The following is a 22020-nucleotide window of genomic DNA, read 5'->3' as shown; positions in this document are numbered from 1 at the left end:
AGGATACAAAATTAATGCACAGAAATCTCTTGCATTCCTATACACTACTGATGAAAAATCTGAAAGTGAAATTAAGAAAACACTCCCATTTACCATTGCAACAAAAAGAATAAAATATCTAGGAATAAACCTACCTAAGGAGACAAAAGACCTGTATGCAGAAAATTATAAGACACTGATGAAAGAAATTAAAGATGATACAAATAGATGGAGAGATATACCCTGTTCTTGGACTGGAAGAATCAACATTGTGAAAATGACTCTACTACCCAAAGCAATCTACAGAGTCAATGCAATCCCTATCAAACTACCAATGGCATTTTTCACAGAACTAGAACAAAAAATGTCACAATTTGTATGGAAACACAAAAGACCCCGAATAGCCAAAGCAATCTTGAGAACGAAAAATGGAGCTGGAGGAATCAGGCTCCCTGACTTCAGACTATACTACAAAGCTACAGTAATCAATACAGTATGGTACTGGCACAAAAACAGAAATATAGATCAATGGAACAGAATAGAAAGCCCAGAGATAAACCCACACACATATGGTCACCTTATCTTTGATAAAGGAGGCAAGAATATACAGTGGAGAAAAGACAGCCTGTTCAATAAGTGGTGCTGGGAAAACTGGAAAGGTACATGTAAAAGTATGAAATTAGAACACTCCCTAACACCATACACAAAAATAAACTCAAAATGGATTAAAGACCTAAATGTAAGGCCAGACACTATCAAACTCTTAGAGGAAAACATAGGCAGAACACTCTATGACATAAATCACAGCAAGATCCTTTTTGACCCAGCTCCTAGAGAAATGGAAATAAAAACAAAAATAAACAAATGGGACCTAATGAAACTTAAAAGCTTTTGCACAGCAAAGGAAAACATAAACGAGACCAAAAGACAACCCTCAAAATGGGAGAAAATATTTGCAAATGAAGCAACTGACAAAGGATTAATCTCCAAAATTTACAAGCAGCTCATGCAGCTCAATAACAAAAAAAACAAACAACCCAATCCAAAAATGGGCAGAAGACCTAAATAGACATGTCTCCAAAGAAGATATACAGATTGCCAACAAACACATGAAAGAATGCTCAACATCATTAATCATTAGAGAAATGCAAATCAAAACTACAATGAGATATCATCTCACACTGGTCAGAATGGCCATCATCAAAAAATCTAGAAACAATAAATGCTGGAGAGGGTGTGGAGAAAAGGGAACCGTCTTGCACTGTTGGTGGGAATGTAAATTGATACAGCCACTATGGAGAACAGTATGGAGGTTCCTTAAAAAACTAAAAATGGAACTACCATACGATCCAGCAACCCCACTACTGGGCATATACCCTGAGAAAACCATAATTCAAAAAGAGTCATGTACCACAATGTTCATTGCAGCTCTATTTACAATAACCAGGACGTGGAAGCAACCTAAGTGTCCATCGACAGATGAATGGATAAAGAAGATGTGGCACATATATACAATGGAATATTACTCAGCCATAAAAAGAAACGAAATTGAGTTATTTGTAGTGAGGTGGATGGACCTAGAGTCTGTCATACAGAGTGAAGTAAGTCAGAAAGGGAAGAACAAATACCATATGCTAACACATATATATGGAATCTAAGGGAAAAAAAAAAAAAAGGTCATGAAGAACCTAGGGGTAAGACGGGAATAAAGACACAGACCTACTAGAGCATGGACTTGAGGATATGGGGAAGGGGAAGGGCAAGCTGTGACAAAGTGAGAGAGTAGCATGGACATATATACACTACCAAACGTAAAATAGATAGCTAGTGGGAAGCAGCCGCATAACACAGGGAGATCAGTTGGTGGTTTGTGACCACCTAGAGAGGTGTGATAGGGAGGGTGGGAGGGAGGGAGACGCAAGAGGGAAGGATGTGGGGACATATGTATATGTATGGCTGATTCACTTTGTTATAAAGCAGAAACTAACACACCATTGTAAAGCAATTATACTCCAATAAAGATGTTAAAAAAAAAGAGCTAGAAGGACTGGGATTCAGGGAAGGCTTTGTTTGAGTGATGAGAATGGAATGAGAGAAAGAGTATTTGAAGAGAGAACTATCTTAAGTTGGGACGTGGGCTCCAAGGCAGAGCTTTGCCTGCAAGAATTTATTGGAGAATGCTCTTAGGAATAACACATAGAAGGGAGAGAGAGAGAAGCAGACTTGGGCAGGGAGAATAATTGAATTGTCATATAGTCACAACAGAGCCCTCAGTAAATTTAATGGAGAGTTCTGGAACCTAGATGGCCTCCCTCATTGAGGCAAAGGGGCCCAAACCTCCATATCAACTATCATTAGATGTGGGATGCTCTCCAAAAGGAGACTTAACTTTGAGTGCGGCAGCTCCCTTTGAGGGCAATTATCAAAGAGAGCCTGGCAGCTGGAGGAATGAGTGCCTTCTTCTGGAAAGGGAAGTCCAGACATCTACCACAGCAGCTGTCATTCATTTGGGGGAATATTGAGAATAGTGATGCTAGGAAGATAGGATTTGAAATGTTCTCCTACTCGTTAAGTGCACACTCCTCCCTCTCCACTTTAGCATTTTCTTTACAACCGAAGTGAATATTAACATTTCTTTCAATTATATCTTTCCATTGTTGTTGAAATCATTATTATTATATTATTATTATTATTATTATTATTATTATTATTATTATTATTATTATTATTATTATTTGATTGACCCTATGCAGAAATTGGGCCATATGTGACCGGCTTTATTTCTGGGTTAAATAAATTTTGGAATAGAATTAATTGTGATGGTGACCAAGAAGGGAAAAATATGCAAACAGAAGATGGTAGATTTACTAAGAAAAGAAGGTAATTGAAAAATGGTTGTCTTGGAGAAGTAGAAAAAAGCAGATCTAATAGGGCAGAGAGTGGTGAAGTAGAAGGTTGTCACCAGAGAATAAAACTTCTCCTAGAACACTAGGAGATGGAACAGTTTCGGTCAGGAATTGGCAAACTTTCTTATAAAGGGCCAGATAGTAAATGTTTTAGGCTTTTGGGGTCTTCTGGTCTACTCAACTTTACTGTTGTGTAAAATCAGCCATAGACAATACATAATCGAATGTAAGTGACTGTGTTCCAATAAAATTTTATTTACAAAAAAAAAAACCAAGATATTTCATGGCTATGCTATATATTTTATTATATTTTCTAGTTAGTTACTGTTGGTGTAGAAAAGTGCAATTGAGTCTTATAAGTTGATATTGCATCTGACATAATTACTGAACCCTTACTAATCATAATAGTTTGTTGGTTCCTTTTTTATATTATGACTGCTAGAATGAATGACAATTTTCTCTCTTTCTTTCCAGTCCTTATACTCTTGTTTGGTTTTGGTTTTGGTTTTGGTTTTTTCCTTAAAGCATCAGCCAGGTCCGCCACTACTATTTCAAACAATAGTAATAATAGGGAGTATCTTTGTTTTCCTGAGCTCAATGGGAATTAATTTCTCCTTTAGATAATGTTAGTTCTAGAATTTGATACATAACCTTCACCAAATTAAGGAAATTCCCACTCTTCTTGTTTGGCTAGTTTTCATCATAAGAAAACATTGAACTTTATCAAGTCATTTTTCTGTGTAAAATAATATAATTCTATTACTTATCTCCTTAATTCTATAAAAGTAGTGAATTTCTTTGAAGGATTTTTTAATGTTGGATGGTAATTTTGCTTTTGGAGTTAAACCCTACTTGATCATGATGTATTTTAATACATTGTTGAATTCAGTTGACTAATACTTTATTTAAGATTTTTTAAATCTATATTTATAAAGAAAATGGACATATTATTTTCTAGTTTTAGAACCAAGATTATAGTTGTCTCACAAAATGACCCAGACAGCTTTCCTTTCCCCCCGCATCTCTATTTTCTGGAACATTTTGTATAAGATTAATACTTGGATCTTCTGTGAAATTAGTAGAACTCACCTTTAAAATCATCTAGAATAACAGTATTATTCACAATAGCTAAAAGGTGGAAGCAATCCAAATGTCCATTGATTGATGAATAGATAAACAAAATGTGGTATATATTATACCTGCAATGGAATATTATTCAGCTTTAAAAAGGAAAGAAATTCTGAAACATGCTACAGTATGGGTGAACACTGAAGATATAATGCTAAGTGAGATAAACCAGTCACAAAATGACCAATACTGTATGATTCCACTCACATGAGGTACTTAGAGTAGTCAGATTCATAGAGACAGAAAACAGAATGATGATTGCCGGGGGAATGGGGGTGAGGGTATTTTTTAATGAGTACAAAGATTCCATTGCAAGATGAGAAGAGTTCTGTGGGTGGATGTTGGTGATGGCAACACTATACACTTAAAAATGGATAAATTGGTAAATTTTATGTTATATGTGTTTTACCAAAATTGTAAAAATCATCTAGGGCTGAGGCTTTGGGGAAGAAGAATTTTTTCACTACCATTTCAATTTCCAAACACTTATTGATTTATTGAGGTCTATAATTTCTTCCTAGGCCATCACTGGAACATTTTTAGGAAGTTATGTGTTTCATCTAGGTTTTCAATTTTATTAGCGTACAGTTGTTGATAATTCTTTTCTGTTATTTTTAATATGTTGTGTCTGGTTTTATTTCACCATTTCACTAGGGATGTCATTTTTATTTTCCTCTTTTTTTTCTTAATCAGTCTTTCCAGAAGTTTTCTGTCTTCATGAACTTCTAACATATTATTTCTGATTTTATTACTACCTTTCTAATTTGTTTTATTTTTTATCATATTGTTTAATTTTCAAATACATGGGATTTTTAATTCTAATTTTATTGCATTGGGTTAGAAAACATAGAATGTCTGATATTAAACAAATGGAACTTATTAAGGTTTTTTTAGGGCCTGAAACCTTGCTACATAAAATGTAGTCCATGCCAGCAGTACTGGTGTCACCTAGAGGATTGTTAGAAAAGCAGAAACTCAGACCCTTTCCTACCAACTGAAACAAGATTTGCATTTTAACAAGACTTCTGTGATTCATATGCAAATTACAAAGTTTAAGAAGCACTAGCCTAATATTTGAGTAAACGAAGAATCTCAGGAATACTTACACTATTCTAAGGTTCTATTAATGTTCTATTTTTTAATCAGAATGCAGGTACATGGGTATTCATTTTAATATTTTTTTAAAGTACAGAGATATATTTTATATACTTATTTGAATGTATATTTTGAATGTATTCAAAGAAATTTAGCCATGTAGAGTATGAGCAATGCAAATAACTCAATTACAGTGAAAACAGGATGAACTTGCTTTATGTGGATAGCTTCACACAGGCCCAGTTAGCTTCATTATAACTAGTCCCAATTCCTTGTGACTAAGAAGTTTATTTTCATTTATAGCAAGATGCATCTCACTTTCAGAAAAATTTTTTAAATGGGCAGATAGGAGGTTGGGAACAGATATTTTTAGAAACACGGTATTTACCAGGCCTGAGCTGGGAATCTTGCAAAGTATGGGATGCCAAATATACAGCCATGCTTGTAAAATTGAGAGCATCACTAACCTAAAATCAGTGGTCTCTCCTTTTATTTTTCAGCCTATGGTGGTGGAAAAAAATGTTGGCACAACTCAGGGCACTGCAGGAAAAAATGCAATGTTGATGAAATAATAAAAGCAATATGTAAAAATCATCAATCCTGCTGCGTTCCAGACCAAGGACAAATGTCTTCAGACAAGAAAGCTACCACATCTCCCGCATCCATATATGGCTCGAGAGGAGATGCTATGGATAGAATTGTAACCGTAGTATCTGCTACAACCAACTGGGAATAAACATCAGGAATAAAGAAGATTAAAAGTCTGACCCAGCACTGAAAACCAGACCTCTCTCCCAGAAGTTCTTCAAAGCTCATGACTTCCTCTTAGCCGTCACTCTCTCTGTCCTCAAAGTGATAGATTGATTAAGTCACACAGGTTAATGCACTGAAAATACCACAATGACCCACTCCTACCCTCCATCAATGTGTAATTTTAGATAAAAAGGTTGTGTAAAGAAGTCCAAAATTTTCCAATATTTCCAGTGATAAACTCCTCAGTGCTTTTCTTGAAATTTCAAATTATTTCCATAAGTTTTAATCCATTTTTAGTGTCCCTAGTTTGCAGGTTACCTAGCCACAGCCTTAATTACTTGAAGTATTCCAACACTCATCTTACCATTTGTCCTTCTGTCTTCTCAACAAGTGTTTTGGGATACCAGAGGCATCCCTTCTGTTAGTCCTGCCTCTTGATGGCAGCATAAATGGCCACAATCAAAATTCCAAGTCCCTGTATTTAGGAGAGTAGCTTCTAGGACACCACACGCTTTCTTTATAACAGCAGACACCTCAGGTGAAAGCATCCATTTTACTACTATCTTTGGTCCTAACGCCCTATGTTAATCACTCACTGTAGGAAACTGGCTGGCCCAGGTGTGAGCTATAAGGACTCCTTTTTACCGCAGTTGCTTCAAGGTTGGAAGAAAATTTGTTGAAATACTGGCTTCATAGGCACATTTCCTTAACCAAGCCTTGATCACATATGGACATCCAAGGATCAGGATGGCCCCTTAATTGTGGGTGAAAAGATGAGTCATTTTGTCACCTTATTACTGAAAGCTTTATTTGTCTCCCTCTGATGGCACAAAAATATATTCACACCCCATCTCCTCAGAGAGGTCCATCCATGCAACTCTACCACATACCTCATTGTTACAAATCTACTAATCTTGTTCTTTCTGAGACCCTGGACTACCCACCACTCAACCCTATATCACTGTCCATGAATTACTATAGATCCATACCTTAGATTCTCCCTCTTTCTACTGAAAAGATTCCCTTACTAATTTCAGGGCCACCTCTAAATTAGGCTATCAAGCAGCACTCCTGGCTGGTGCTAGCATATCATGTAAACCGCTCCACAAACCCAGCCTTGCTTTTTCCTCCTTTGTTAGCTAACCATAGGAATTGATACCATTAGTGATACCATTAGTATGTGATAAAGGAGAGGCAATAAAGCAAGTACCATAGGCATCTGAGCCACTTGCTCCTGCAGTTTATTTCTGCTTTCCATGCCTAGTAAGTCTCAGTTCTGAATATACCATTTCCACCTAACATTGGAGTGTTTCTTCATAAGGGTCAGATAATACCCTATTGATGATGGGAAATTCAAATCTCATTAATTCATTTTTTCAAATTATTATTAAAAGTATGATTACTAGTAATTCTAATATTTTGTCTTTGAAAGTCTTAATCTCTGGCCTATGTTTTCTGCTGGCCTAAATACATGGTGCCCTAATTCCTTGTGTGTTTTATGATTTGGGGCTCTAATCTTTGCATTTTCCTTGGAACTTTACCTGAGTAAATTAGTTGAGTCCTGACACCTGCTTCTGTCAGTTGTCTTTGGCACTTTTTAGTTTGAGACAACTTTAAGCTAAATCATCAACTTGATTTTTTTTTTTTCAAATCATCCATATACCATGAATTCAGGCTAAGAGACTATGTGAGATCCAGCTGGAGGCTGTAAATTCTCGGTGGAGATTTTTCCTATATACTGAATATCAACGTTCAAGACCAAGCAATTTTCTTTGAAAACATCTGGTGAAGGAGAAGGACTGTTGTATCTTTACAAAGCATAAGTAACACTTTCAGGAAAAAGGTTTATCTAGGAGTTTCCTCTTAGACTCACTCTTTTTCAGACCCTAGGCACTGTCTCCTCTCCCCTGCCCGCTTGAACACTGGCCAAAGTCATGGCAACCAAAGGTCAAATTCACCTGATTCAGCAAATGCTTTCAAGACAAAAGTCAACTTTAGTTACTGCCTTCAGAAAAGCACCTGGTTTCACTTGACCTTAATATTCTTTACTTTTTTTGCAAGATCAAGGATGCTTAAGAAGTTTTGTATATATTTTAAATGTTATTTTACATATTTTCAATGGGAGGGTTAATCTGTGTTCTTAGACTATTACTCTGCCAGAAACAAAGGTCCAAAACCAACACTTTTCTCCAGACCATAAGCTTTGTAGTTGCAAGAGGTTGTGTGGTCTCATGGAAGGAAGGACAAAAGAAGATAATTATCAAAGGATGAAACTGTCACTTAATGTCTGAAACCAAAATGCTGAAATGTTTGATTCTTTCTTAAATAAAATAGAGCCATCCTGGTCAGGCATAGGCTCAATAAGCAGAGCAAAGTGCTGAACTTACATAGCATTTGTGGGAAGCATTTGGGGGAGTAGTGTTGTGTTCAGATGTGAGGATGAGTTGATGACAACTTAGAAGTGTATACACTGAAGTGTATCCAGCGTTGATTGACTGACTTTCAAAGCATAACACTATCATGGATAATCTGGCTTTCAGAGGTGTGTTCGCTGAAGCAAGTTGTCACTGATCAATGAGAAAGATTTAAAACTTTTCAAAGTATTTATCTGTTATCATGGCTATAGAACTGTCAGTCTTTCCCCAGGAATGTGGGGGGGGGGTTTATTCTCACAAGAGAAGAGAAACTTCAGAGGAATGCAGTGAGGCAAATGACAGAAAAGGAACTCCAAAAGATCAGTGAGAAGGAGCAGCCCAAAAGTTAGGAGGAAAACAAAGAATGAGTGAAGTCACAGAAGCCAAGTTAAGATTTTCAAGGAGGAAATGAACTATGGTTGGAAATGCTACCAAGAGGCAGAGTGGGATATAATTTGAGCAACAGCCATGAAAATTTTAAAAACAAAGTCCACTGGTGACCTTGGCCACAGTCAGTTCAATAGAACAATAACCAGAAAAGTAAGTTGTAATGAGTTGAGGAGAAGCAGAGAAATAGAAAGATAATTAGCAAGCATAGCTACTCTCCTTTTGACAAAATGGAACTAAAGATGGAGAAAAAATAACATATTAGTAGAGGTAAGACATAAAAAGTAAAATTAGAATTTTACCTTTAAAAGATAGTGTTGGTTGTAATTGAGGGCGCAAGCCTCCTAGATTTTCAAGAAGTAAAAGACCTTAACAATCATCAGAAAGAACAACAGCATCCAATGTTCCAATTCCTTTCACAATAATCACCAAATAGATCTTCAGCATCACAACTTGAAACCTTGACAAGACCACTTATTCTATATTACAACAGCTGGTTAGGAATGTCTTCAATGGGTTAAGATGTATTTGTCTACAAGACCTCCACCTACTGCCCTATGCATCATTCCCACTAGTGTGGTCCCCCTCTGAGCCCAATATAGCACAGATTAAGTCATGGCTCTGCCTAAACCCTTCAACACTTCCTCAACTGACTCAAGCACATTCTCTGCCCCATCACCACTGACTGATCTAGATTCTTCTTGTCACTCCAGTTTTTTCCAGCCTTCTCTCTCTCACAGGTTTGGATCCAGAATGGGACAGATATCTCACCATGCAAAACTCAGTCTCACCGTGATTTACAAAGGATGAAAGACACACAAGTGTGGCCGGTGCATGAATTTTAATGAAGGGTATTGGCAGCAGGTTGAGGATGGTGATCACTAGCACTCAAGATATTTTTGGCCAGCGGTTCTCTTGGCTCCAGTCATTTTTTCCCTCTTTGCCAGAAATGTCTATTCTTACGTAGGAATGGAGGCAGCATGATTGATAATTTCTGCAATAGAGGTAGGGTTGTTCAGACTTTTTGCAAGAGGCTCTACAGATTCCCAAGTTACCCATGCATTGAAGGATGTGACGTTTGCCTGGCAAAAAAAAAAAAAAAAAATAGTTAATTTCTATTTAGCAGTAACAGATCTGACAAATCAGAGAGCATAGTAAAAACATAAAGGGCTAAAACAATAATGAGATACCATGGCACACCTATTAAAATGGCCCAAACCTGGAACATTGAAAACATTAAATGCTGGCAAGGAAGTGGAGCAACAGGAAGTCTCACTCATGGATGGTGAGAATGAAAAATGGTATAGCCATTTTGAAAGACAGTTTGGCTGTTTCTTACAAAGCTAAGCATACTCTGACCATATGATCCTATAATTCCACTCCTTGTTATTTACCCAAAGGACTTGAAATTTTATGTCCAGACAAAAATCTGCACACAGATGTTTATAATAGCTTAATTTATAAATGCCAAAATTTGGAGGCAACCAAGATGCCCTTCAGTAGGTGAGAGGATAAATAAACCATGATACATCCAGACAACGGAATATTATTCAGGGCTAAAAAAAGAAATGAGCTATCAAACTATGAACAGACATGGAGGAAGCTTAAATGCATGTTACCAAGTGAAAGAAGCCAAACTGAGAAGGTTACATACTGTATGGTTCCAACTATACAACATTCTGGAAAAGGAAACAATAAAAAGATCAGTGGTTGCCAGGGGTTGGAATGGGGGAAGAGATGAGTAGGTAGAGCACAGAGGATGTGGGGGGTGGTGAAAGTACTCTATGTGATACTATAATGTTGGATTCATGTCATTATATATTTGTCCAAACTCATAAAATGTACAACACCAAGAGTGAATCTTAATGTCACAGATCTTAATGTAAACTATGGGCTTGGGGTGTTTATGATGTGTCAATGTAGATTCATCAATTGTAATAAAGTACCACTCTGGTGGGAGATGTTAGTAGTAATAGGGGAGGCTGTGCATGAGGGGGGCAGAGAGCATATGGGAAATCTCTGTGCCGCCTTCTCAATTTTGCTGTGAATCTAAAACTGGCCTAAAAAAATAGTCTTTTTTTAATGAATACCTTAAAAAATAAATAAAGCTGTTATGAACATTTATCTACAGGTTTTTGGAACTAAATTTTCATTTCTCTGGAATAAATGCCCAAGAGTGCATTTGCTGGGTAGTATGGTCATTGTATATTTAGTTTAGTTTTTTAAAAAGAAACTGCCGAACTATTTTCCAGAGTGTGGTTGTACCACTTAACTTTCACAGCATTGTATAAAAGATTCAGTTTCTTTGCATCCTTGTCAGCATTTGGTATTGTCACTATTTAAAATTTTAACTGTTCTAATAGGTATGCAGGTAATCACATTGTGGTCTTAATTTGCATTTTCCTAATTGCTAATGATGTTGGACATCTTTTTATGTGCTTATTTGCCATCTATATATCCTCTTCAGGGAAATATCTTTTCATGTTTTTCTTCCAATTGGATTGCGTGCTTTTTTCTGTTGAGTTTTGAGAGTTGTTTCTGTATTCTAGATACAAGTTCTTTGTCACATATGTGGTTTGCAAATATGTCTCCCAATCTGTAATTTGTCTTTTCATCTACCCTTTTCACAGGGTCTCTCAGAGTGAAAGTTTTAAATTTTGATTAAGTCCAATTTATTGGTTTTATTTTCTTTTATGGATTGCGCTCTTCATCTCTAAGAACTTTTCACCTAGCCCTAGATCTGAAAGTTTTTCCTATTTTTTCTTCTAGAAGTTTACATTTTACATTTAAATCTATGATCCATTTTGAGTTGATTTTTGTGTAAGTTGTGAGGTTTACATTGAGAGTCTTTTTTTTTTTTTTTTTGCCTACAGATATCCAATTGCTACAGCAACATTTGTTGAAAAAGATATCTCTCTTCCATTGGATTGCTTTTGCACATTTGTGAAAAATCAGTTGGTTTCACTTGTGAGGGCTATTTCTGAGTTTCCTATTCTGTTTCATTGATCTGTGCATCTTATCTCTCCACCAGGACCACACAATCTTGGTTACTTTAGCTATATACGTCTTGAAATCTGGTAGAATGATTCCTCCAACTTTGTTCTTTGTTTTAGCTATTCTCATTCCTTTGCTGATTTCTCTACAGATGAGATATAGACAGAATAATCTTGTCTATATCCGCAAAAAACCTTTCTGTGATTTTGTTAGAAATCCTGTTAAATGTATCTATCAATTTAAGGAGAATTGACATCTTTCCTAGTTGAATCTTACAATCTATAATCACAGTATGTCTCTTCATTTATTTATATCTTCTTCGGTTTTTTTTATCAGCATTCTATAATTTTCAGCCTACAACTTCTGTATATGTTTTATTAGATATACACTTAAACATTTTATTTTTTTGGAATGATTGTGAATGATATTGTGTTTTTAATTTCAGTGTTCATATGTTCAGTGATAAGATATAGAAATATAATTGATTTTTGTATGTTTATCTTGTATCCTGTGATCTTGCTAAACTTACTTATTAGTTCTAGATTTTTTTGTAGATTGCTTTGTATTTTCTACATAAACCATTATGACATCTGCAAATACAGTTTTATTCCTTCCTTTCTAATCTGAATGCCTTTATTTCCTTTTCTTGCCTTAATGCACTGGCTAGAACTCCCCAGAATTAAAAGGAATGATCTATCTATCCACATAACTTGGATGGATCTCAAGAACATAATGTTGAGTGAAAAAAGCCAATCTCAAAAGATCAAATATGATTCTATTTATACAACAGTCTTAAAAAGACAAAATTATAGAGATGAGAAAAAGATGAGTGGTTGTCAGGGATTAGGGATAGCGACAGAGGGTGAGGGCAGAGAGGAGAGTCTGTGCCACTAGAAAGGAGTAGCAGGAGGGAGATCTTTATGGTGATAGAATAATCTTGATTATAATGATGGTTACATTACACTTGTGATAAAATGTCATGGAAGTATGCACATGCATTGCACCAATAGCAGTTGTACTGCTGTACAAACAGAAGCTGAACTGAGCTTAAGCTACACCAGCAGGCCTATGTATCAACCCCAGGAAAGGTCCAGGACAGGCACCCAGTCTTCCCTGTTTTGGGGTCACAATGCGTCTACAGCTGCCAGGTAAACGCCCCCATCCCAGGGGGTCTACTCTCCACTGACCAAGTTTCTAATCCTCTTCACCCCTCAGCCTACAAGGAAAAAAAAAGAGATTCAAGGAGGCTTTATAAGCACAAAAATGACACTCTTCCTGTCATATCTCCTGGAGATAAAATCCCTTTCTACTTTCCTTGAGAAGGAGGGCCAATGTGAGATTTGCATCCAAAAGAAGGGTGTACAGAAGGGTGCATTTAAGATGGTAGAGCAGGCAGGCAAGCCTGCTTCAAACTTTCCCCCAGGAGAGAGGCCTTGGCACTGCTGAAAGGGGTTTCAAAGGTGCTCAAACTAACCTCAAAACTTTTGTCAGGGTCTTTGCAGCTCCTAACACCTGCCCTCCTATCAGCCCCATATCACTGTGTGCCACCGCTCACTGTATCACCCATGGCAACCTAACATCACCTTCAATGTTCCTGCAGCCCTCTCACCAGAAGTCAGAGAAAACCTGCTTATTAATCCCAGCATTGTCTTGGACCTGCTTATGAACATAGGTCACTTTTCCTCCTTGGGCCTCCGTTTCCCAATCTGTGAAATGAGAAGACAGGGGAAAGTTGCATAGATCAGAGATTCTCACAGTTTGAGGGCTATCTGGAATCAAGAAAGTTTGACAGAGAGTTGCGGGGGTGGGGGTCTTATCTCCCAAAAGAATAATCTAAGGGAATTTTCAAAATTTCACATGCCCATACTCTAAGTCCAGAGATTCAAACAAAGGGGTTAAGCGTCTTCTGAAGACTTATGGTGACCCAACAGTGAGCTCCAAGCCCTTTTTTCACCCCCACCATCCTATCACTCCTGATGGTTGTCTCTACGTAAAACACAGAGGAGTTTCTTAATAAATGTTGTTGACTGAGTGTAGAGTCCATGCCTCATAATGAATTAATTTTGTGGGACCATGAATGGCTGTGTGTGAAGAAGTTAACACCAGGCCCCAGGTATTGGGGAATCCCTAGACTCTTCCCTCTCATGCTGTGAAATCTATGTGTTTTAAGAGCAAATACTAATGAATGAATTATAAGAATCCACTTGAGCAAGACCCAGGAGCTGCTCTGCAACCTTCCTAACATGGCCAGCTAGAGCCAAATACACCTGAGGCAGTGGTCCTCTGATCCCTCTAGCCCAGAAAGGATCCCTCGCTGATTCATGCCTGGTGCATCAGACATTTGTACACCCTCCCCAAATCCATTCATGCTTTCACACATGAATTCATCTTTCACCTATTCATTCACCCACGAAACACTGAGTCACGTCTGACCTGAGGGCTGGGCTTAACACCAGGCATACAGATGTAAATAAGATATTGTCTCAACCCCTAAGGCTTTCCATCTGGTATGTGTGTATTTGGGGATTAGTGAGAAGCGGACAGTGATTGAAATAATTACACAAAAACATGATATGTGCCATACCTTCTTAAGAATGACACTTTGTGAAGCCAGTCAGAACTTACTTTGAGGGCTTCCCTGGTGGTGCAGTGGTTGAGAATCTGCCTGCTAATGCAGGGGACACGGGTTCGAGCCCTGGTCTGGGAAGATCCCACATGCCGCAGGGCAACTGGGCCCGTGAGCCACAACTACTGAGCCTGCGCGTCTGGAGCCTGTGCTCCGCAACAAGAGAGGCCGCGACAGTGAGAGGCCCGCGCACCGCGATGAAGAGTGGCCCCCGCTCGCCGCAACTAGAGAAAGCCCTCGCACAGAAACGAAGACCCAACACAGCCAAAGATAAATAAATTTTAAAAAATAAAATAAAATTAATTTTTTAAAAAAATGAACTTACTTTGAACCCCTGCTCTATCTTAATGCTGTGTGACCTTAGCTAATTATATCACCTCTCTAGACCTCAGTTTCCTCATCGGTAAGATAGGGATAATAAGAGGGTTGTATAAGAACAGGATGATTTCAGGCCTATAAACACCAAGCACAGTGCCTGGCACATAAGAGGTGTCAATGGTAACTATTATATACCTACTATTATTATAATAATTAAGAAATAGTGAGACAGAGCTTATGTAAAGGCTTTCAAAGGAAGGGACATTAACTGGGCTCTGCAGGGTGAGAAGGAGTTCATCACAGAGATGAGCCTGGTGATGGGGACAAGGTGGAGGGGAACCATGGGCCAAGGCAGCCTGAGGGGCAGGGGAGGACGGTGAGAGCTGAAGAGAAAGTCTGTGAGTGGCAGTCATGGGAAATGAAGCTGGGCCACCATGTGAAGGTCTTGAATACCCAATCCTGAGCAGTGAGGACCAAAGGAAGATATCTAAGCAGGAGAGCAACATAGTCAGATGAATTTCCCAGAAAGAATCCTTCTGACAACAGAGGCTAAAGCAAAGAAAATCTGGAGGCAGGGAGGCCAGCAAGGAAGTATCTTGGATGGTCCCATCCAGGGCCGCAAGGCACAGGTAGCTCTGGTGTGCAACCTGAGAGTCCCCAGATCACAGACAGGCATTGAGACTGTGAAAGCACAGTTTCTGCAACTCCTGCCTCTGAAGTGGGCTTGGAGATGGGTTATGAGGCAGAGCAGGATCTGAATTCCAGACACAGCCCTAATGGTTGTGGGTCCAGGGACAAGAATACAAATGGAGGCTCTTGTATCATATGTTTGAATATTTAACAATTATAAGTCAAACTAACAAATGGGATAAAGAATTGCCCTTTATGAAATGTCCCTTCACAATGACCTGAAAGGTCAGATCTGGATTTATAATTCTTGGATTCTTCAGAGTTCCACGCAGCACAAGGGGAGCTGGCTCAGCTCACAGCCCAGATCTCTTCCTGCCTAACCCCAGCTCCGCCCAATTCTGTGAGGAGTCTCATGCACAGATGTGAACACTCCACCCTGAACATCCAAGCTCTGCCCACAGCCCCTGCAAAGAGGAATGTCCCTTGGCACTCCTCCTGCTTAGGGGTGCACCCAGAGTGGACCCCACCCTCCAAGGGTAAGCCTGGGGGAAAAGCCCATGCAGTCCCTGAAAGCAGACACAAGGGTTCTTTGGGTGAGGAATTCCAGGCCCCACATACTCAAAGCATGGTCTAGTGGAGGGGAAGGGAGAGCGGGCACTATCTCTAGGTGGATATATTCCCATTGTCCCCTACAACTCCTCATCCTATGAGGAGACACTTAGCCAGAGGAAGCCCAGAGTAGGACCAGGATCAGAGGAAGAGAGGTCTCTCTTTCCAGAGTCTAAGAGCAGAAATATTGAAATGAGAAAAATTATCTCCATGGATAAGAATGAACTCCCTCTATCTGTCTCTGTGTCCTGCACCAAGCTTCACAGAGTATTCTTGGTCTCTGACCTCACTGTGGAGAACACAGTTCAGGGACGAATGACTGTGCTGGATAAAGGAGACCCAGAGAAGAGGATGTGAGATAACAAAGCCTGGGAAGACACTCAGGTTCTCTAGATTTCCAATCAGAATTCTTCATTGTTCCCCATGGTTTAGTCTTCTCCCAAACTAAATTCTTAGTTCAAATGAGACAGGTGCCTGTCTTCCTCAGAGTCTAACACAGTTAGAAGGCACACAGAACATATTCTTCACATACTTGAATAAAGCAGTGAGCGATAGCAACAGCTAACATTTACTGAGGGCTTACTATGTACTGGGCACTGTGCTCTACATTGTCTCATTTCATTCTCACCACAATCCAAGATAGATTTTGTTAATCCAATTTTACAGATGGGGAAGCTGAAGTTCTGAGAGGTGTATAGAGTCTAACAGTGGTAAGGAGCCTAGCTGAGGTGAATGAATGAATAAATAAATCCACAGAAGAACATAAAAAACAACTGATGAACAAATTCGATTATAAATGAGTAAATTTATGTGCTTTATCTTTTTTTAGCACTTGGAAACCTTCTGATCTTTGGGGCTGTGAGCTCTCAAGCATCAAAAGGCATGTCAGCCAACTTTCCTAGAAATCCAAGGATTTGGGCTCTGCTCAGTCCCTGCCCACCCCAGCTCATTCACCCCCAAGACAGACCAATTCTCCCATCCCCAGGATGCTCCCACTCTCCAGGTAGCAGCTGTGTCTTTAAGTCTCTTGGCTTCCCACACATGCTCCTCAACCCACTCCTGACCCAATATCCTTTCCTGCATCTGGTAGATGAGGAACCATGTTCAAGACTGTAATCATCACCCCATTGCCTTGGCCCACCCCCATTGGCTTCTCTCTGCTAACTCTTAACGTCCTTCCTGCCATCCCCTTACCCTCAATCCATTTGGAGTATCATTCCTCATGAATGACAGACACAAGAAACAGATTTGTGAGTTTTAATGGAATGTAGGAACTAAGGAACCTGAAGCAAAGTCATTTCTATCCATGATTTCCATGTATCTTCCCTGTATTGTCAGGTTTGGCCATGGCCTACTTGTTCATTTGCACGAGGAGTGGTCCAAGGGAGCATTCAATCAATTGTCATTGGTACAATTGTCAAATAGCGACTAAGGATACAGCACCGTTTACGATTTGAGCAACGTGTGATGCTGTCTTCATCATTTTTGCACACCAACCGGCATTGTCCATTCAGCCAACAGTCTGTTACTGGGCATAGGAACAACCATTAAGTACATGTTAGTATCCCTCAAGTGGAGAGACAAGAAGAGGCAGAGGAGGAGCAGGAGGTCAGGGGAGAAGGGGAGGGAGAGAGTTGAGTAGGTAGTGTTAGACCCAATCCCAGGAAAGGAGAGAAGAGATCTTGCAAGGGGAAAAAACTGAGATAATTGTTCCAAGGTTGGGAACTCAAGGTTTTTAAGAAAGCCTTCTTCAGAAACCCAACTTTCTGTCTTCCTATCCCACAACCTCCTACTCCTAACTTTGAGATCAAATGATGCCAATGAAGTTCCTACTTGATGGTGCTTGAGAATAATGGGAAAAAGACAATGAACATCTGTCTTATTAGGGAATGGAGGAGATTCACCCATGTTTCCACAGATTCGGCTTATTATCAGTTGTCTAGATTGAACCCAACAAGTCCCAGCTCCAGCCATAGCCCAATCTCCAATCCTCCTTGACCCCATATTCACCCAATTCAAACTGAAATACCAGTCCAATCTTAACTAGAACTCCCAGCCTTACCCAACTCAATGCCTCTGGAGCCCCAACTCCAAGCCAAACCCAAATCTAATCAAGTCACCAACCTCAATCCTGAGCAACAGTCCATCACCTAGCTGAACCTCAAACACCCTGCACCATCCAGTACCAACTCCCAACCTCAGCTCAAGCCCCAATCTAATCCCCAGCACCAGCTCCACTCAACCAAAAATCCCATGTCCCCTCCAGCCTACTCCAAACCATCAAGGAAGCCCAGCTCCTCACCTCTGGCTCATCCTCATCTTCCCTCTATTATTCCAATCCCAAAGTCTTTCCACCTCATCACAACTCGCCCCCAGCCTTCAGTGTAATCTCCCAAAGCCCCCAAGGAGTCTCCAACCTGCACCAGACCCTTCACCCCTAAACCCTCTTCCAAGATTCCAGCAGAACACTAACTTGCTCTTAAGTGTTAGGTGCTCCAAACATCTATCATCCCACCACCTTGGCAAAAATGAACCAGGGAGAGATGTGGACATGAGATGATTGTGAGAAAACCTCCCAAAGCCACATGAAATGAGAAAAGGCTTCAGATGCTGCCCACAGTGAGGGGGAAGAGGAAGGGGAGAAGTTTATGACCAAGATCCCAGACATTTGAGAGACACCCAAGTTACCTGATACCACTGGTTCCATGGTCAGAAGGATGGCAAGAAACAGGAAAAGAAACTTCATGGCTGGAAGGTCACAGGAGAAGGAGGTGGCTGTGCTGCAGGGTATGGAAATAGAGTTCTCCTCCACAGGGATGAGCCTTGCTTTGCTTTTATTGGCAGGACCGTGGCCAGTGAATTATAGCAGAAGAGGATTTATATCAGATCAGCCAAGCCAAAGGACAATGTGTAGCAAATGTCGTAACAAAGCACAAGACGAGAGTATGGGAAACTGGCCAGCATCCATGCCAAAAAATGCCTTTCCCTCCGGGTAAGGAGACAGGCAAATTAAAGCCATTTGGCCTTTTGAGATTCACAAAGGAATTAATTATTTAAAGCATAAATGCAAATCAAGAAACATTTAATTTTTAAAAAATACTTATTCTCAACTTTCTAACAGAAAGATACACACATGTATGTCTTTCTGAACCTTGAACTTGCCAATCTCATACCCAGTTCAAACCCTTAGCATTTGTAATTTGTTCTTCCTGAAAAGTTCTTCCTTCAGAGCTTCCCATGGCTGGCTCCTGTTCATCATTCAGTCTCATCTTAAATGTCACTTTCTTGGAGAGGCTTTCCCTGGTCACCTTAGATTAACAGTACTCCCACCCACAGTCACTCTGCATCATAATAACTTTTGTGACCTTCATACAGTTATCTGTTGGTTTTTTTTTAGCATCTTTATTGGAGTATAATTGCTTTACAATGCTGTGTTCGTTTCTGCTGTATAACAAAGTGAATCAGCTATACATATATCTCCATATCTGTTCCCTCTTTCGTCTCCCTCCTACCCTCCCTATCTCATCCCTCTAGGTGGACACAAAGCACCGAGCTGATCTCCCTGTGCTATGCGGCTGCTTCCCACTAGCTATCTATTTTACATTTGGTAGTGTATATATGTCCATGCCACTCTCTCACTTTGTCCCAGCTTACCCTTCCCCCTCCCCATATCCTCAAGCCCATTCTCTATGTCTGCGTCTTTACTCCTGTCCTGCCCCTAGGTTCTTCAGAACCTTTTTTTTTTTTTTTTTTTTTTTTTAGATTTCATATATATGTGTTAGCATATGGTATTTCTTTTTCTCTTTCTGACTTACTTCACTCTGCATGACAGTCTCTAGGTCCATCCACCTTACTACAAATAACTCAGTTTCGTTTCTTTTTTTTTTTTTTCCAGTTTTTTTTTTTTTTTTTTTAATTTATTTATGAGCCCTGGTCTGGGAAGATTTAATTAAATGGAAGAACTTTTGTAAATTGTTTAGCAAAGTACCTGACACATAGTAGTGCTGAATAATTAGTAACTATGATTGTTTTTCATCATTGTTAGTATTATCATTCTCATATTTATCATTATTATCATCATCCTCAGAACAATCCTCAGAAGTGGAAATCATAAACCTCCAACTCACACGTGACAAAATTGAGACTTAGGTAAAGTGAACAGCTCAACGGCCACCTGGGTGGGGAGAAGAGTGGAGAATAGAAAGCAGATTTCCAAAGAGGAAATTCAGGAGAATTGTTGGTAAGCAGCTGTGGCTGTGAATGTTTTAAATAGAAGGGGAGGTGAAGCAGACACCAAACCATCATACAGGACCTTCAATGCCATGCTCAGGGGTTTGGAATTCATCTGTAAGCAATGGGAAATAGTAAGATCTTTTAGAGAGGAACATGGTGGCATGGTCAGATTTTTTTTTCTTTACCTAGAAAAATCACTCTGCAGTCCGTGTTGAAGATAATTGCCAGGGCAGAGGCAAGAAAGGGAAGATTTACTAAAGAGGCTATTTCTTCCCCGGGAAATCACAGGGCCTTCAACATAACTGAGAGAGATAAACAAAAGGAGTGTGAGAGAAGAAAAACACCACTGAAAGCTGGAACTCTCAGAGAAGACACCCTCCTCCAAGCTGTGGGAGTAGCCACAGTCACCAGCTAATGAGCACTGACTCTCTGTTAGGTTGGTGACAAGTATTTCACAGGTATGGTCTCACTTCATCCTCACACAACCAGATAGAGTTTTTCCCACATTGTACTAGCTTGAAAACTAACATTGAGAAGTGCAAGCAATTTGCCCAAGTGACCAAATGGGGAATCCAGGATTTGAACGCAAGTCTGACTGGCTCCCAATTATGGTGTTTCTATCCACAACCTGGTCTCCTATTGTTTCTTCAGACTTGGGCTAGCAGGGGTCCCAGTTAAGCGAGGAAGCCAGTCAGAAGGAAACCTTTAGTGATTCTTGCCTAGAAAAATTTGAAGAGTCTTTGCAGAAAGAAGGTAGAGGTAAGATCAGAGAAATGAAGGTCATTTGTTTGTGACCCTCCTTATTTTATAACAGGTTTATTGAAGTATAATTTACATGCCATAAAATCCACTCATTAAGTGTACAATGCAATGAGTTTTATAGAGTTGTATAATACCACTGTCACTATAGTCCAATCTTGAATGTTTCCATCACCCCAAAAATACCCTTCAAACCCATTTGCAGTTACTACCCACTCCACCCCCAGCCATGATGAAACCACTTTGTTTTTTTTTTTGTTTTTTTTTTTTGGCTGTGTTGGGTCTTCGTTTCTGTGCGAGTGCTCTCTCTAGTTGCGGCCAGCGGGGGCCACTCTTCATCGCGGTGCGCGGGCCTCTCACTGTCGTGGCCTCTCTTGTTGCAGAGCACAGGCTCCAGACGCGCAGGCTCAGTAGTTGTGGCTCACGGGCCTAGTCGCTCTGCGGCATGTGGGATCTTCCCAGACCAGGGCTCGAACCCGTGTCCCCTGCATTGGCAGGCAGACTCTCAACCACTGCGCCACCAGGGAAGCCCCCACTTTTTATAATAATATCATCGACTATGTATTAAGCATCATCTGGGGTTAATCCTCACAAGGAGATACGTATGGCTAAGGAGGAAGCCATCGCTCAGAGAGAGAAAATGACTGAACCAGGGGCCCTGAGGGGGTCGGTGTTCAAATCCAGAACTCTCTCCAAAAGGACCCAGACCAAGGGAAAGGTCCTGAGGAAACGTATTTGTAAAGATGTGGGAAATGTATCATTTTTTAAGCTGAGGGGAAATACACTGTGTAACCAGAGATACTGAAAATACAAAAGAAGAGGGTGTTTGCTGATGGAGAAAAATTCAAGCAGCAACAGGAGATGGAGTCAAAGAATTAAATAAAAACACTGGACCTCAACAGAGGGAGACCTCTTTTGAGAGAAAGGGGGTTTACAGAATGACTTCATAGCATTGTCCTTAAAACCTTAAACTTTTATGTCAAGCAGACCTGAATTCAAATTCGGCCTCTGCGACTTGTTATCTGTGTGACTGCTGTAGATATTTGTCTCTTCTGTTTTGGGTTTTTTGCCTGTCTACCATCTGTATCCATCTTCCCATTTGGGATAATCCACTCACCATAGCAGTCTTGGGAAGGGGTAGTGCCGCCTCCCATAGTTCAAACACTTGTTTTCCTTGCAGCCGAGATGT

The 22020-nt window shown here is 39.8% G+C and overlaps 1 protein-coding gene and 1 long non-coding RNA gene across 2 annotated transcripts in view; both read right to left on the bottom strand.

The window, feature by feature from the left end:
- Window positions 1-22020, bottom strand: part of LOC309613941 — a 211744-nt gene that overhangs the window by 104447 nt on the left and 85277 nt on the right. The window lies entirely within an intron of this gene.
- Window positions 367-21097, bottom strand: LOC309613936 (beta-defensin 119). The gene is made up of 2 exons (XM_082361502.1): window positions 18528-21097; window positions 367-9744 (listed from the first exon to the last, which is right to left on the bottom strand). The coding sequence occupies exons 1-2, from the start codon at window positions 18583-18585 to the stop codon at window positions 9551-9553; spliced, it is 252 nt and encodes an 83-aa protein (XP_082217628.1). The 5' UTR covers window positions 18586-21097; the 3' UTR covers window positions 367-9550.

The sequence above is a fragment of the Balaenoptera borealis genome (genome assembly GCF_965194805.1).
Source record: "Balaenoptera borealis genome assembly, chromosome: 16".
Lineage (NCBI taxonomy): Eukaryota > Metazoa > Chordata > Mammalia > Artiodactyla > Balaenopteridae > Balaenoptera > Balaenoptera borealis.
Note: the sequence above shows the minus strand (reverse complement) of the source record. Positions and strands in the feature narration are given on the sequence as shown.

Coding starts and splice junctions, on each gene's coding strand:
- LOC309613936 (XM_082361502.1), bottom strand. CDS start 18,585: ATGAAGTTTCTTTTCCTGTTTCTTGCCATCCTTCTGACCATGGAACCA. Junction 9,745..18,527: donor CATGGAACCAGTGGTATCAG/GTAACTTGGGTG, acceptor TTTTTTTGCCAG/GCAAACGTCACATCCTTCAA.